The sequence below is a fragment of the Takifugu rubripes genome, chromosome 13 (assembly GCF_901000725.2).
Source record: "Takifugu rubripes chromosome 13, fTakRub1.2, whole genome shotgun sequence".
Classification (NCBI taxonomy): Eukaryota; Metazoa; Chordata; class Actinopteri; order Tetraodontiformes; family Tetraodontidae; genus Takifugu; species Takifugu rubripes.
The window spans coordinates 16,952,563-16,970,010 of NC_042297.1; the positions used below are offsets into that span (position 1 = coordinate 16,952,563).

The 17,448-nt window shown below is 45.7% G+C and overlaps 1 protein-coding gene across 2 annotated transcripts in view; it reads right to left on the reverse strand.

Annotated features, from left to right (window-relative positions):
- Positions 1-17,448, reverse strand: part of gpc6a (glypican 6a) — an 84,621-nt gene that overhangs the window by 20,803 nt on the left and 46,370 nt on the right. For both annotated transcript variants that reach the window (XM_029846276.1, XM_003969907.3), the window contains exons 4-5: positions 8,957-9,122; positions 314-444 (exon numbers count right to left, since the gene is read on the reverse strand). In XM_029846276.1, the coding sequence (XP_029702136.1) occupies positions 314-444; positions 8,957-9,122 (297 nt within the window). The remainder of the gene's footprint in view (positions 1-313; positions 445-8,956; positions 9,123-17,448) is intronic.

Genomic DNA, 17,448 nt, shown 5'->3' on the forward strand with positions numbered 1-17,448 from the left:
AGAAGAAGAGTTTTTTTTTCTTTTCAAATTTCTACACTACTTTTAACTGGAGCAAATGGCATCATGCAACAAAAATGAGGGTGATGAGACTAAAGACGACTGAGTTATCAATGACAACAGAAGAAAAAGATGGGACCAAGAAAGGAGCCCTGAGGCACACCACATAGAGTAACAGCTTAGGAGCTACGTACCCTATAGCAATAAGAAAAAGAAACTTAAACTCTCATGTTTAACATGGAAGCTGATCATTTTGCACTTGTCTGATCAAGATAACTCTTTTGTGACGACGTGAAGACGTGAAGTCCCACAGTACCTTGGCTGACACTTGCATGCTGTTGTCCTGCATGATCATGATCGCCTCCGAGATCTTGATGTCGATGGGTTCGATCACCGCTTCGATGTTGAAGGGTCCCTGCAGCCTGTCTGCCACCAGCAACATCGCGTCTGCCAACAGAGATTCACAGATTCTGTAAATGCTCCTGAGCTAGCATCAGGACGTGAGAGAACCAAATGAGAGCTACAAAGATGGAATCTCCTGTGAAGGCGGCTAATAATCACAAACAGAACAGAGAGGAAACCTGCCAGAATGATCCTTCAAACAAACCAACACGGTGTTAGACACAGATATGGAGATGTGATGTTTGTCAGAGGACCCGCGGCATCAGATACCAATTAAATTTCAATGCGCTGAGTTTATAAATAGCTGACATTTTCGATAAAATATTGATTAACCTACATGTTTATCACTCGAGTCAGTCAGAGACAAGTCTTCTGATTAATTCATTTTTTCTCTGTTGGGGTAAAATGCCCCACTTTATCAATAAATGTATGAATGTGTGCAGTTAAAGTTGCAAATGCTTTTAATTAAAAAAAACAAAAAAACAAAAAGCCCAAAGAAAAGCCGCTCTAGCCATCGATTCTGTCAAAATGAAATTCAAATTAACTCTGGAAGAGACAGAATGTGTTTTGTTTTTTAAGAATAAGCCAGCTTGTTGCCCCATACTCGAATTTATCACATCTAATAATGTCCTGAGGAATCAACAAAATTTATACCAGAAATTAAAAGACAGAAAGGAAAACCCAATAAAACCGGTGCCTGCGTGATGCTATTACTCCATATCGGGCCTGGCATGAATCAATACCCAACAAAGATTACCAACAGAGCTGCCATGTTTTATTTTCATTAAAATCCTGCGATAATATGCTCATACAAAGGGAAGGCGCTATTGATCCAGTCTGACTGGGAGTTGTCCCGGCTGGAGCAAATAACGTTGCCGATATTTCCATGAAACATTTCCAACAGCAGTCCACAAGATCGGCGGAGGGCTCTAGCGCTGGTAAACTGCCACTCTGCTCTGACATTTCCAGGGGTGATGATCACAGAGGGCCCCTGGAATGACCCCCGCTGGAGCGGAGGGGAACGCGCTGTTCATCGTACCCTGTGTTCGTCGCTGCGGTCGGTCGTCACACGGCAGGTGATCCGAGCCGACACCAGGAGAGATCACCAACCCCCCTAATCTGGGTTTAAGGCAAGGCTGAAAATGACGCACCCCGCTGGGTCGCTGGCAGGGGGCAGGATTTCCATCATCCCAGCCAATGAAAAAAATACAACGTTGTCAGTAGTTAAAAAAAAACAAAAAACACAGCTGTAAATAAACGAGAAGTGGAGCGGATCAGGTTTGGAAAAAGCTGAAATGTGGTCGATGTTACTCTTCTGTTTATTATGATTACGGACGGAAACTTTGACCTCCGCTTCAGCCACATCAGACCACGTCGTTACTGCTGATGGTAGTTGGGGGAAATCCATTTGAGCCTCGGGAACGGAATACAAATCTGCTCATTTCCCACAATTACAGTAGCCTTTGCAGGTCTGTCTGTCCCAGAAAAGTCTTTACAGAGGTTCCCCGCAGATAAAAATGGCTGTCATGATGATTACATATCAGAGAGGGAGCCGATGAGACTGAGGCGGTTTACATGACCATAATGGTTCGATTGTGATCCGATTTCAGGAGCGATTATTTTACGGACCTCGTTTGCAGCCTGTTTTGAGGGTCTTCTAGCGCCCACATCGGGACAGCTGATACTAAGATCGTTGGTGTCGCCATGTTCAACAAGACAAGATGGGATGAGCGGAAGATAAAGACGCTCCAAACGTTCAAATCAAGTTGGATCTGAATAAATGTAATTGGATTATTCATGTAAACAGGATCATGGACAAATGAAACCTTCAGTAGCTAAGATTTCCAACCCTAAACTACAGAAGACGCTCGTCCTCGGGCACAGGGAAGGATATTAAACTCTCAGGCTGCAGACAAGTAAGGACAGAAGACAGAGCTGCAGCTGCTTTCCTGAGAGAATCCAAAGCAAGATCGATACCAAAGATCAGATTAAATATTGAATCTCAGCATTCCGTCCTGGCGCGGTATTCCGTGGAATAAAAATGTATTGATTCACTTACATGTGCAGCATTTTTGACAAATCCTGACCTCAAAAGGTTTAAGATCACCCTTTCGGTTTCAGTGCAGGTGACGTCAACATGACGTGGACTGATCTTTTCCTGATATTCATACAGGAGCTGGATGGACCGGCCTGATGTGTAAAGGTGTCGTCGCTGCAGGAAACCTCTCCTGTCTGTTTACACCAGGTGGTCGCTGCTGCTTCTCTCAGGGGTCAGAGGTCAGTGCACGCCAGCAGCCCGAGAAGTACCCCGGTCTCTGTACTAAAAGCCTCAGAGAGATGAAGAGTGCTGGGAACCTCTGACAGCAGAGCCTTTCTTTTGAGTAAATACCTTTGTTTGTTATTTATTTAAATGTTAATCTGGAGCTAAATTCACCCTGCTGGAAAATGAGTAGGTATTTGATCAACTTTCATCCCGTACGATCAGTCCCTCGCGCGTTCTAATGAATAAAAGTTATTTAGTTCCTCTGTTTCACACGGTCGTACCAGTGGAGTTGTTGCTGGGGTTGGCTTTTTCCTCCTCCTTCAGTCTGCACTCATTTATTTTCCCATTGAAATCTCCCCCGTTAGCCTCACCCAGAAGGGGCTGGAAGCAGTCCAACACCCCCCTGCAGAGACCCCTGGGAAAACAGTCAAACCTTCCTCCATAAATCTGGGACAGATCAGCACCTTTAATGTGGAATCATGAGAGAAACAATAAAGGGAACTCCACTTAAAACCCCCCAGTTCCTTTTAATTCACTGCAGTGCGACTGATAATTAGACCATTTCCTTTGTGTGCTTGGGATCACAGCCGCAGATCAAAGAGGCTGCTTTCATTTTTGGTAAATACTTCTGCTTTACAGCGACGTCCTGAAGCCAAACGCCAGGCTGGATGCAGCCTTTACCGACTGTTGACCCTTTAAAACTGTTTTAAAGTGAGCGTTGGCCTGAGGATGAATACGGAATCAAAGCATCAACCTTCAAAACGAGAACCGTCTTTTAAAGGTTGCTGAACTCACATCAAATGGTATTTGAATGAATTTTTCGTTATTTATTTTTATTTTTTTGCAATCAATCGTGTTTACGTCGAACCGGTTCAGGACGCCTCATCAGTCCGACTCCGTTTACTGATCTAAGGTGGTTCTGAGCTCCGTCAGGAGGACGTCGGTGCACGGCGACACCACAGCGGCTTTGTTGTGTGAGGGAATCTGTCGCCTAAACATGCCGCTTTGATGTTTTCTTCTTCGTGTTTGCCAGAACATGCGAACACGTGAAGAGTTCCTGACCCGATTACAGGCAGTTTAAACTCTGTGTGGAATATAAACGGCGATAAATATATGGCAGAAGAAACAAAGCACCTCATGATAATCTTTAATAGCTTAAAGAAATGATGAAGTAACAGATAAAGTGTCGTTTAGAGTGTTTTAAGTTCAGTTTACTATGTTTGTGGAGACTTTGGGTTCAATTTAATCAAGGTTCCTGTTGAGTTCTACACAAATGACTTCATTTTCTGTCACTATTGTCAAAATACTTTTGATATGTTGCTTAATTCACAGATAACGATGATGAGAGTGAAAACCGGGAGTCAAAATATTTTAAAAACCCAAATCATTTTTTTTAGTCTCTCTCCAAACTTCCATCTTCTAGATTTTCAATCAGAGTAAACCGTTTGTGCAACATCAGTAAAAGGATCCACCACCCCTCCCGTGACCTTTGCCCCCTCTTCCCAGTTCCCACCAGTCTGCAGCTGGAAGAGGGGGCTGCATCGCAGCGCCCGTTTTAACGTGGAAAGTCCAGGAGTCTCCCCTTTATTGCTCGCGCTGCTGGAACGCAAATTAAAAAGCAGCTATGACTTGAATTTGTGAGCGCTAAAGGCTGTTTCTGGATGACTTGAGCTCACCCGGCGACTCAGATACCACAGCTGTAATTCTTCGCATGTAGGTTGTCACGTCTCGTTTCTGTGACCCGGCGGCTGCGTTTGGCAGCTGCTGCTGTTAGCTGTTTATTTGAACTGTGCTGTCTTTTGGCTGTTTTGCTTCCCCCTTTGCTTTTGCTGTTGTTTTTGTCTCTTTTTTTAACAATTAGCTCAAAGATTGAGAGTAAATGTGATAATCCCAGCCATGTTCTCAAATGATGCGCGTCTTAAATACCAATGACAGATGATATGTTTGATTAGCAACCAGCCAGATGCTAGGACCTCTGCGGCAAAGCTAAATATGCTAGCAAGTTGCCCGTTTACACGAGGCAGGTAGATGTTGGATGTTCTTAAAAAAATCAGCATTAAGGAGACAGCCAGCAGCGAATACAGAGGTACTTTAATGTCCCCCGTTATGCACGGCCCCGTTTCTCGGCTCCCTCCTCCCACTCTGTGAATGCACACCGGTAGGGGGAGCAGTATTTAGAGGGGGAGGTGCACAGCTCTCTCTCACGTACGCACACTGACTCCCAGCCGTTTCGTTCGCCGTTTTTACAGCGTTATTGGGTGCATCCAAGCACTGTAGCTGGTTTTTCCATTTGTCCCATGTCTTCTGGCTTTGTTGTTCTGCTTGGGGAGTAGGTGGCCCGTGGTCCCATTTTTGGTTTTTGTTCTCTTTGGCTTTGAGGCCGTTTCTTGGTTAGGCAGCCTTAGTGGGCGTAGGAGAAAGATCCTACGGCCCATTGTCAGGTGGGTCTCTGTCCTCCATACTCTTTTGTTTTGTTTATCTGGCACCTACATAACTTTTAATATAAGTTTAAACCTGTGTTGTCAACCTCTTTGTGTTTGAGCCTTTTTGCTTTGGAGCTGCAACAATCCCAGAGATATGAAGATTAGTTTCGCTAGGCTTTTAAAAAAAAAAAAAAGCTAGCTTATTTGTTCCTGCCAAGTCCATTACCAGTAGCAGCAGCTGAGCTAACGTCAGCCAGGGTCTTTGTCGTTTACCTCAAAGATGCAGCACTTTTATGTCTCATGTCTGCAAAAACAAGAAAACCTTTTGAAGCATGAAGAGTGTGCAGGGTGTTAATGACCGTGCACACGCCACAGGAAGGTCTCCCCGAAGGACAAGACAGGAGATAAATAACCTGCAGAAACCAAAAAGGTGGGGGGTTTCTTGAAGGGGAGGTCCTGTTACACTTGGACACATTCCATGTAATTAAAAAGAAATGAGCAAATGAAATCAATGTGGATCTCTAACACAGCGGTGTCAAAGGCCTCTGCAGAGGAAAAGGTGAAAGTTTATGATCCAACCCAGTGATGAGCTGAAACACAACATTTGCATCACTTTGTGACGCCATGAAGGTCAGCGAGCTGACCTTAACCCCGTCCCTCCAACAGGGGGACAAACCATGATGCAGTCTTTCAAATGTGGATTCATTTTTGACATGCTAATGCTACAAATAGCATTGGGGCTCATATGTGAAGCTTTTGGCTGTGACCGGGAAGCCTCGCTGAATGTGTTTGACAGACGCTGTGAGCCTGCGCACGCGCGCGCGCGCGCACACACACACACACACACACACTGTGCGTCCTTTCTCCCTCGGCTCTCAGTATTTATTTAATAATGTCATCTATCATTCACTTGGAAGCTTCATGCATACATGGGTGCATAAGTACATCCTAGCCGGAGTTGCCTCGTGTTTGAGCAGCACAGCTCTGAACTGATGCTTTAATGAGTGGTGTCGTTTGGCTTTAACTGAGGCATGTGATTGGTGAAAGGTGTTGAGCATTTTTCCTGTTACGCGTTTCCCGGGGAACTGTGGATTTATTGTTTATTTAAATTCAACCACAATAAAAGAACCTTAGGTGGTCAAAGAAAAATGCAATGAAAGTCATCATGGTGACTAATGGGAGGGGAGGAAAAGGTTTGATTGGTTGTCAAAAAATGTATTCCTAACAATAGATGCCCATTTTTGTAAACATTAATTTCTTTTGCACCTTGGGAGGCCGACGGCCCAGCAAAAATCAATCACAGCAAACAGAGCTGACCCAACTATACCTGAATGTATTCAGCTTTAAAAGCGACGGCAACCACAGGCAGCATCTGATAAGAGCGCCATTATTTGACTACTTGTGGCGAGAAGGAATCATTTGAGGGCACCATGCTCCAAAAAAAAGCTGGGGAGGTTGTGAGTCAGGAACTGGCATCAAGGGGCTCAGACCAAACTGTCGCTTTTTGAATCCCAAAAACATGGACACAAACGGCCTTGTTTGTGGAAGGAGCCTAAAAAATCTGAGTCCTTGTTCCCTTTTTAGGCTATTTTAACAAGGAGCTGACAAGAAAAATGATAATGATGTGTCTGTCGCGATGCAACGCGCAAGAAATTTGTCATAATGGCAGCAGACTGATGGTGTTGTATCCTCAACTGGCAAGAACCATGCAGCCCCCCCCACCCCATGAATACACACACACACACACACACACGCGCGCTTTCAACTCTCGGTGACTGAAATACCTCGGCACAGCTTCCAGCAGGTAAGTCGTGCCCTCCTCCAGTAACATGCTCGCTTTTTAAATGACACCGATGATCCATTTTCAGTGTGGAAGTAATGGTTGTTATGGTAACCTTCCCAAACTGTCACCGTTACTAAGGAATGACGGACCCCGGCAGTGAACCCGCTGCAGTTCTTTCTTCTGCACGCGGCAGCGACTCTTCCTGGGCGTCAGCGGATCACCATCCGATTCACGTTGCAGCTCTAAACACGTATTTATTTCCCGGGACTGGTGATTTCCTCTGCTTCAGTTAAATGATGTACTGACTTGGTGCTGCATTTAGGGCACCCAAGTAAACTACGTTCTTGTATTTATTCCTTTTCACCCCACTTAAGGCCACTTTTCTTCTGTTTAAAGGCATAAAATCAAAATAAATGTAGACTTCAGAGATGGAGAGTAAAGAAACACAATGTTCTGACTGCGGCAAAGGGACGAATCTGAAGCCACCGGTTCTGCTGCACATTGTGCATTAAATTCCTAAACTGTTCCAGTAATGAGGAACGCTCTATAATCTGCTCTCTGGCATCGGGACAGACGTATTTAAAAGAAACAAAACAACAACTAGGGTTGAAAGCTGTTCCCTCTTTATCCGAGGAAAGGCGGCCATGTGAGAGAAATTCCATGTGTGAATCCGATGAAGCGCGCTCCATTTATTGTTCTGCGCTCGCCAGAAATTGCTGTCAAGCAGCACTTGATGTCATGCGTTTTGGGAACGGGGGAACACGGAGGAGCATGAATGTTTAACAGGAAGCAGCTGTAGGCCGATAGCGGGCTCAACAGATTACACAACCTTGCCTCGACTTCTTCGGCGCGGCTTCAGAAGCCAGCGAACCATCTCCTCTCTCATCACTGCCACCGATCGGGACATTTCAGCATGTGTAAATAGCGCCGAGGGCTTAAAATGAGCCGTGCGCAAATGCGACAATGACGGAGATAAAGTGACTGCTGACACGCTGGTCTTTAAAGTCAAATCAATATTGTGAGCCGACTGGTGGAGCGGAACCAAAGGTCTTTAGCAAAGACCAGTAAATTTCAGCAGAGCTCAAAAACATCATCATGGGTTGCACGTTTTAGTCCCGCGTGCCACTGTGTCTTGTCTTTCCAACTATATACACATGCATATTATTATTACTGCTGTTACCAGGGTTGGCTACCGTCATGCGGGGATGCAGCTGTTTTGTTCCCTACAGCAGGAACAATATGGGGGATGCACAGATTCTCTTAAAAGCCCAACTAATCCACATTTGGTAAACCTCCAGAGCATTTCCGTTACACCAGATCCATCACAGCGGCTAACAGACGGCAGCGGATTTGCTTCATGACATCTAAAGTGAGACGGTAACTTTTTGACACCAAATGAAGATGCGAGATTTTTTTTTTGTTTGTTTGTTGTTTTTTTGTGGCTTCAAAAGGCGCCGCGGGAGGGAGGAAGTGGTTTTTGATGGGATGAGTTTTGGAAAAAAAACAAAGAGTCTGTCACAAAACAGCTGAAGGCTGAGGCCCAGCTCACCTGGCCAGGGAAGAGAAATCAGTCTAGGGTGGGATCAAGGTCCATAACAAATAAAGGAATGCCCTTTGCATCTCCTTGGGATCCATTTAACAGGGAGGGCAGCTTACCGCAGCCAGCTGCTTATGCTGTAACTCGAGTGTTATATTACCGAGCTCGGCTGGAAACACTATAGAAATTGTTTTAGCCTTGGATCTGCTCTCCTTTATCAATCCCAAACAGCAGGGACCGGCACTTAAACCATTACGCCAGGGTTCCAGCAACGTCAAACAACATTTCAGACAGAGAAGAAGGGGGAAAAAAAGAGAGAGAGGGAATAGGAGCGCAAACAAGATTTCAGTTTTGTCTCCGTAAATCCTTTAAGGCTGAAGCTAACGCGGCACATCCCTCCGAATTCCCACAGAGACCATTCAAGGCTGCCTTGGAAAAGTAATGCAGGACTTTGAAGCATGAGCGCACCCAGCAGACGGAGAGACAGACCTCGGAAGGTGTTAAAAGGAAAAAGAGAAAGAAGTGAAAGGGCGCTGGGAATGACTTCTTACCGATGAAGAGGTTCCACTCGGTGTCCAGGTCGGCCTGGTTGGCCAGGCAGCCCCTCATCACGTTGCGGCAGTAGTTCTGGCAGGGTCTCAGGCCAGGCAGCCCGCGGCAGTAGGGACAGTACATCATCCTGGTCAAGGCCACGCGGCATCCTGGGAACACGTTCACCTGAAAGGCAAAGAAGTTCTGCTGTTAGCTTTTCATTAATGCTTCATGTCAATGTTCATTAGTCCAACGGTGACGGAGTCAGAGCACGCGTATGGGTTTCCCCAGAAACGGCTGCAGAGCGCCGCCAGCCCACACGAAACATCGGTGAGGAACGCGAGCACCATTCCCGCTGGAATTCCTGACAAGCATCCCTGCGCCGCGTCACATCTTTAAAGTATTACATGCGAACCCCCCCCCCTCCGGATGAACCCCGACATGACGCGGGTCACAAATCTGTCCTGGTCGATTGCTCGTAAGGGCCTTTTGTTGTTGTGTCATGACGTTGAACCGGGCTGACACGCCGCTCACGTGTGCTTTCCTCCCGAGGTGGGGGTGCGGAGAATAAAGTGAGCTTTTATAATTGGCTTGTCAGCCCATGTATTCATGCTTGACTTTAGAATGTGTCCAGCGCTCACCCTGGAGACGGCCCGGAGGCTGCACGAACGGTCAGAGGAGGCGCCGCCGCGCGCCAGAGACGCTCATATTTGTTTTTCTGCTCGACCCAGTGACCGTTAACAAAATTTAATTTGGCTAAAATGTTGGCGTTTGCTCAGTCAAAACACAGTTAATCAGCACATCCTTAAAGGGCGCGTCAACGCCGGATCGTTCGGTGTTGTGACACGTTGTTTGTGGGAGGAGTTAGCGGGAAAAAGCTGGTCTGTGCCAATGTTGGCCTAAAACCCAGCGACACCAACAACACAGGAAAACAGCCGATGGCGGCGGTCTCCCAACACTGCGGGAACATGCGTGCAGGCGTGACTCAAAGAGAGGAGACAGAGATGTACAGTTTTAGCACCGCCTTCTGCTCGGCGGCTGGTTGCGAGGATCAAATGAGCCGTTCCTGACATTTGCAATTTGCCGCTGACATCAGACGGCGTCCCGTACGAAGGCCATTAAACGAGGAGCTTGGCTGTCGTTTCCAATGCTGTCCGTCATCCGTTGGGTTACTGTCAGCGGCTGGTGTCGCCTCCGGAGCGCCGGGAGCGCCAGGAATTCTCAAAAACATTTGTTTTCTATATGAAAAGTGCTGCCGAGCAGGTAATCCACAGCACACAAAAGTATGTTTAAAACAGACTTTTATCTCTTTTGTTGGAAATATGAGAGCTTAAACGCAAATTAAATTGGAGGCTTTTTCCTTATTGTGAGCGAGGAGGGAGGAAAGAAGGAGGGAAATAAAGTGAAGTGGACAAACTTGGCCAGAGGAAGAAACTCGACTCCCAAACAGAAGAAAAGAGGAGAGAAGTGAGAGACGTATTGAGATGAAACAGACGGAGAGAAAACAGGACAAGACACCATCAGAACCAACAGACGGGGGAGGCAGGTGGGTCTGCCAGATCTGGACACAAGTCCAGAACAAAGAAGATGCCAATCACAGCATGCTGGCGAGGAAAACTTACTTCCCAACTTCAGAGCTTTTACTTAAGAGGAGGCGTTTTACCAAATTATTATTATTTTTAATTACTAGAGCATAAAAAATGTAAAGGATCTTGTTGATCCAATACATTGAGCTCATCCGCAGCACATCATAATATTACATTTTCCTACAAACCTGAAACATTTCATTGAACACAAAGGACATTGGGTCCAATTCAAAGAGGAAAACTTGGGTTTGCAGGACACTTTACACATTTTAACATGAAAGATCGAGTTCAGAGAGGACATAAACTGTGTAGAACATCTGAGAATAAGATGCTGTGTCATCAGACACCAGCAAAACATTGCAAAATTATTTTTTTAAAAGCCCTCGTATTTTCTGTCTGAGACAGTGAGAGAGAGACAGAGACAGAGACAGAGGGAGAGAGAGACAGAGACAGAGGGAGAGAGAGAGAGAGAGAGAGAGAGAGAGAGAGAGAGGGTGTATGTGTCTTGCATCAATTGCTGCATCTTTATGTGATTCCTCTCACGGGGTTTCTGTTCCATCACGGCAGCTCCGGCGCCCAGCAGTCAGCGGACGTCTTGGATAAAGGCTAATCTGATAATCTTGTTAGCATTTATTTACAGTCGAGTGGCTGGAATATTTCACAGCACGCCGACAGCAGGACCGTGAAGAGAGGTCTCTCTTATTCAGGGGGAGATTACAGAACTAATCTAGTCCACAGATGTTTAAGTGCTGTGATGTGAGCAACACGTGTGTGGCTTGAACCGGAAGAGCAGCGAATTATTCCAAAGGAAACTGGACTACATCTTGAAAAAGATTAAAGCTTTGTACACTACGGACACAGGTTTTAACCCCTTGGAACATGAGGTCAGATAAGACCAGATCCTTATCAGCTACCAGGTTTAAGGGCAGCTAATGTTAGTGGATAAATCAAGCTGCTGCTAAAATGAGCCGTTCTAACCAGGAAGAGAAGAAGGAGGAGGAAAAGCTGAAGGTAAAGAAGACAGACATGAATTAAAATGTTGGAGCTAATAATGAATTGTTTTTTAACAGTTTGGTCCACTGCGTTTTCATTTCTCTTGTACATCAGCTGTGAAGGTAATTAAAACATACCTTCAGACAGACCTGAGATATGTTTTAATTACCTACGCGTCAGGAAAATGAAAAAAGCTATTGAAGAAATAGAAACAATGAACATTGTTGGATTCGTTTGGTTGATGGAACTCTGGACTCGTTTAGCTTAAAAACAAAGAAATATTTCAACTCTCCTCCAAATGAATTTACCTTCTGAAACACGAACTCGCCTCTCTGCCCTCCTCTTCCCAAGGTGTTCAAGCAAAAGCCTTCCCCAGAGGCTCAGACACTTTTTTTGGTTCCAGGTAGAAGACTTTAGCAGGTGTTGACAAAGGGGAGGGTTTTTCTTGTAAAATAATGTTATATGAAAAGTCTAATTATTTATTCACCTGAGCTTTGAGCTAAGGCAATAACGGTGTATAAAGGAGTCACTCTGGCTTTGAGTGAGCCACACAAACCGGGCTTTGTATATCAGTTTAATTAAGATGAGGCAATATCATTTATTTCTTTTGGTACACCTGTGGTACTTAAACAACTCATTTAAAAAATGCAAATGACAAAACCAAGAGGGTGAGACCTCTTAACACATTAATTCAGAAGAAGACATGAATGCAGCCTCAGTAAAAGAAAAAAAACACCTCATTTCTAATTACGAACCATAAATGCATCATACAGTAAGGAGCCACCTGAATTCCGACGGGGTGATGTCGCGCACATATGGCACCAACTCCCCGAAGGGCTGACAGAATGTGAGCGGCAAAGACGCCGAAAATTGCTTTGTGCCTCAAAGCGAAGAAGTTGTGAGAAATGACAATGACTTTTTAAGCAACCAAGGCCAATCAAGGAGAAGACTGGTGGGACGTCGGCGCCGCTGCCAAAAATGTGTCTCAGTACTTCTGTCATAATTATTGTGACAGGATGTGTGTTGCCTCGCGCTGATTGGACATGGATGTAAGACTGGATTACTGCCCCAGTGTCCCCACTCAATTCCACAGCCATTACTGTCAATGGCGGCGTGAGTGATCTGTCACTTTGCAAATCAGACGACCATCTGCCACCGAGAAAAAGCATGTGCCCGCTCCCCAATAACAGACGTAAAATCTTCACTCAGCGTCTCGCTTACGTCTGGCCAAGAACAGGGTTGACTTTAAAGCCTTAACTAAGACAGGAAATGCTATTTTAAATGATGTTATTGCCTAAAATCAAAGCAAAGATTGATCTTTTCACATTAACTTTCAGCGAAGTTGTCCTTCACCCATGGTTCTATCACACTTTTGAAGGTTCCAGCTCTGCTTTTTGGAGCAGCCGCTATAGTTTCACCATCAGCTAAAGTGTTTGGGTCCCAAACTGCTCCTCAGGGTTGAGAGGAACCAGCTGAGTTGGTCAGGTTGCCTCCAAGCAGGACACACTGGACCCAGAACACACATCTCTCCTCAGGTCCTGGAGCCCCTGGATGTTCTCAAAGAGGGATGTTCTCATAGCTGTATGCTGACTTGCTGACCTACTGACCTCCGACCCCGCTGACTCCACTCAACTATAACAGCAGTTTGTTATAATTAATGTATTTCCATGATCTATGCTTATTCTCTCCTCTACCTGTCCCCCTCCTCCTCCTCCCTCTCCACCCAGCCGGCCATCAGCAGGAGGGTCCCCCTACATGAGCCTGGTCCTGCTCAAGGTTTCTTCCTGTTAAAGGGGAGTTTTTCCTTGCCACTGTTGCTTGTTGGGGGTCAGGCCCTGGGATTCTGGAAAGCGCCTAGAGACAACTTTCATTGTGACAGATGCTATATAAATAAAGATTGATTTAATGATTGAGGGAGGCTGGAGAAAAGAATGTCTGGACCTGTCGCCGGCCTATCAGGAAGTGTTGTTCACACCTGAGAAATCTTATTTTCACAGTAAGCTTCCTCAGACATGTTATGAAGCTCAATCTGAGCTGCTGTTTATTAAACTAACACGTGGGTGCTCACTCATTGAACGAAAACACTTGAATCTCTCACCTTCACCTCCTCCTCCACCTCCACCTCCACATCTCCCTACTGTGAGTTTTTACTCGTACCACGCCTCGAGGAGCTCATCTGACCCAAACTTAAACTCACACTTGAACGCAGCACCAGGAACTGTTGGAGGTGGTGCAGAGGGACAGTTGACTGCTGAGCAGATGGAAGAAGAACAATAAAAAGGTGAGGAGTGAATATAAACATGGTAATGGGAACAAAATCAAGATCTACTGGGTCCGAGTGCTGATAACAAAATGTCAGATGGATCCAGATTCTGCTGTTAGATCCTCAAGAGCACCATGTGAATGCTGGTGGCCCTGGTCTGACCCTCTCATCTTTAATCTGATGAGGATTCAAGTTGTGTTTAAGCAGGAGGACTAAAAGATTCACTGTCATAACCTTCAAAATCGAGGTGGAACTACCTGTAATACTGCAAACAGCAAGAAGCCTTAGAGAGAAAAAGTGGATAAAACACCAAACACCAGCACATGTAGTCATTCTGAGCATCCCCGAGGAGTCGTTTCTGACATATAAACTTTTAAAAAGGTTTTTTTTATCATAAACGCTCTCCTAAATTCTTACTTTGATGTCAAATCACCACTTTAGATAATTACACCTTCACAGATAAAATAAAGTCAAATTTACCAGTGATGTACTGGAAAAATTACTTCTGGGTAAAGGGAAAATGGGTGCCGGGAAGCATGACGGCCATTATGTGATGAAAAGACTTACCTCCGACAAAGTCCGACAAAGCTATCAAGACGGAAGCCGTAGCTTATTATTTGCCGACTTGGTGTGACATCGTGCTCCCAAGCTCTGCGGATGCAGCTATTTTTATAACGTGAGAATATATATAAATATAAATACAAATGATGTTAACAATCGGAGACAGAGAGGAGAGTTGGGATGAGCCGAAATGAAGCTGTAAAGCAGATGATTAATTAAAAACCAGTGGCTAGAATTTGCCCAGGATGTGACAATATATGCAGTGAAGTTGTCATTGATGATAAAACACGGTCGGCAGCACTTTGCACTCTCGCTAATCCCGCCCACTTCCTGGGAACTCCAGAGTCCCCCCTCCTCGGCATGTTAAGTCGGGGGACAATTCCGGGGAGGCTGCGCTAAAATCATTCGCTGTCAGATCGATGAATGTCAGAGAGCGACGGAATATCCACGTGTCTGCACAAAAGAGGGCGGCGCTGCGCCGGCGGCCCCCGGTGGGTAGTGATCCAGCTCGGGCGTGTGTCTGTAAGGAGGCACCGCAGCATCCTTTGATCCACGCTGACGTGCACCGTGTTATGTGGCATGTCGTGAGCGGCGGTCGGGGCTGTTTCTGTAATTTACCGAGACAAAGTGCAAACGTGCTAAAAGCCAAACCCGCTCTGATGTGTCACCGCGAACTGTGTGCTGGGGAAGAAGGGGGGGGGGGGGGGGGGGGGTTCCAGACCTGCATGTACTATATTCTTACCCATCTGTCAAAGAGCATCCGCCATCAAAGCGAGGCTCCTACTTGCGCCTGACACCGCGGATCTGGATGTCGGGGTCAAACAAGCCTCGTGTGGCTGCCAGGAAACCTCTGGACAAATGTCACAACTCCAGGGCTGACAGTCGCCTCCGACAGGTCGTTAAATAAAGATGCGGTGCAGGATATTAGTTCAAGGCCGGTGTGTTCATCAACCCTGGCGACTGAACCAACTTGGTTCCGTTCTGGCTTTCAAAAGTTTCTTTTTCCACCTCAGAATCAGCCCAGGGTGCCGACGTCTCTGCTAAGCAAACGTGCGCTGCAGAGAGGGCGGCGTTATTCTCTCATATGGTGCCCTTGTATTTCAGACCACATGCCAGCTCTCGTCCCCCCCCCTCCAACTTTCTGCAGTTCGCTGCAGATCAAAATCTTTTAATTAAAAAGGACATCTTTGGTGCAGCACATTTCCCGATGACGTGCCAACCTTTCTGAGCCAGTTGCCATCTGTCGTCACAGCACTGTGGCTGAGACCTCATCCCCGGCAAGCTGTGTGAGCCCAACGCCAGCGAGCTTGGGCGTGCATCTGGAGAAGTAGGCTTTGGCTGTGAAACACAAATGAAGCTCGCTCTGTTAGAGACGAGGTCACTTAATCGGTGGGCCTGCTGTCATTGTTAATTGGCTAATACAGCACATACAGCTAATCGTCTCGAATGAATGTACACATTTAACCTTTTTTACCTCTTCAAAGGTAAATGTATTTTTACTATAATTATATTATTAGCCTTAAACTAGCTGGTTTCCAACTATGATAGTTAAGCATTTCAATTAATGAATCACTAGTTTATTTTCTAGGTATTTTTTTCGTCTGTTTTTGCCATTAAAACTGGAAGTGGAAAAAAAACATTTAAAAATAATATTCAGAACCAACAAACCAGCAAGTTTATGACGGACATAGAAGGAAGAAAAAGGTGAGCAGCCGAGCAGCGATGCATTATTGTCACGGTTCAATATCGAGAAAATCTGCTCATCTAATACAAATTGCTCCTTAAGTTCACATTTAGTTTCTGAGAAAAGGTTTTAAATGCTGTCCGGAAACTGTTCTCAGAATTTCCGAGCATGGAAGAGGCGAACGGCAATCAGGCAGCGTTTCATTACTGAACATTCATTAAATACACATAAGACTAAGTTATTTAACTTGATGAATGACCTGTCTCGCCAGTACAGTGCGTTGTAAATGCAACAGTTCATTCAAGCTCTTAAACTGTTTGATAATCCAACGAGTCACCAAAAGAAACTGTGACTCACATTAGTCCCTCGGACGTTTAATTGATTACTTGTTGTTTCCTATTCAAGGAACATTAATGTTGACACATACGTAAGCCAGTTTCTGAGTTTGTAACTGTGGCGTGGCCTCTCGTGCACAAGGCGTTCCTACTAATGTATGAACACTCGGGCTGATGGAGCGTTGTCCCCGAGCGCCCTATCGTTTTCAATCCTCGCGATAAGCTTTGACATTTTATGAGGAACGTCTGCCACACATAGACCAGCCGCTGGTTGGGGGGGAGCTTCAAAACGGGAGACGGGATATGTGGGCGCCAGAATGCTGCCCGGCCCTGTTTCTACAGTGGCCTGAAAGGGTCAAACAGACTAGAATATTGCCTTCTGTAGCATTTTAAAGCAGAAATGCTCTGAACTGACCGAGGTGCTCGGACCTACAGGTGACACACGCCTGCACACAAGGGATCCATGGCTGTGTTCGCTGGATTTTAACCCCGGGATTTAAACCCCCTGCTGTTTCCTTCCATGACAGAGATTACCCACAAAAAACCTCTTGATTAAACAATTGTGGGGGTGGGAATCTCTCTTCTCTTTCATAAGAAGTAGGTTAATTGTATTTGGATCAAAAGCTTGATGCCATTTCTGCACATCCTTCGCCCGTTGCGGCCATCGCTGCGTGATGTGCCGCGCAGACCCGAGCGGCCTGGCAGCAGGAAGCCGAGGCTCCCAGAATGACCCCCCGCAGCTCACGACACTCAAAGGTAACCGTTTTGTGAGGGGCGGCAAATGTTCCGAGGCTTAGCGTTAAACATTTCCTGGCTGGAAATGAGTCCATAATGAGATCAACATCAGGAACTAAATCCCTCACTGCAAAATAACATCTCTGCCTCCATCGTGACTCAACGGGCTTCCTGTGCCTACGTAGAGCGAGTGATAAGTGCTCTAAATGCGCCTTGAACCTTTCAAAATGTCCTAATCTCTGCAATTTTCTCTGAGCAGGTCCTAATGTGCTTGTGCTGTGTTTTAAGCACCCCGAGGATAAAACTCTTAATGGTCATCATAAACTGTAATCCAAAGAGATTCCGCTCTTAATCC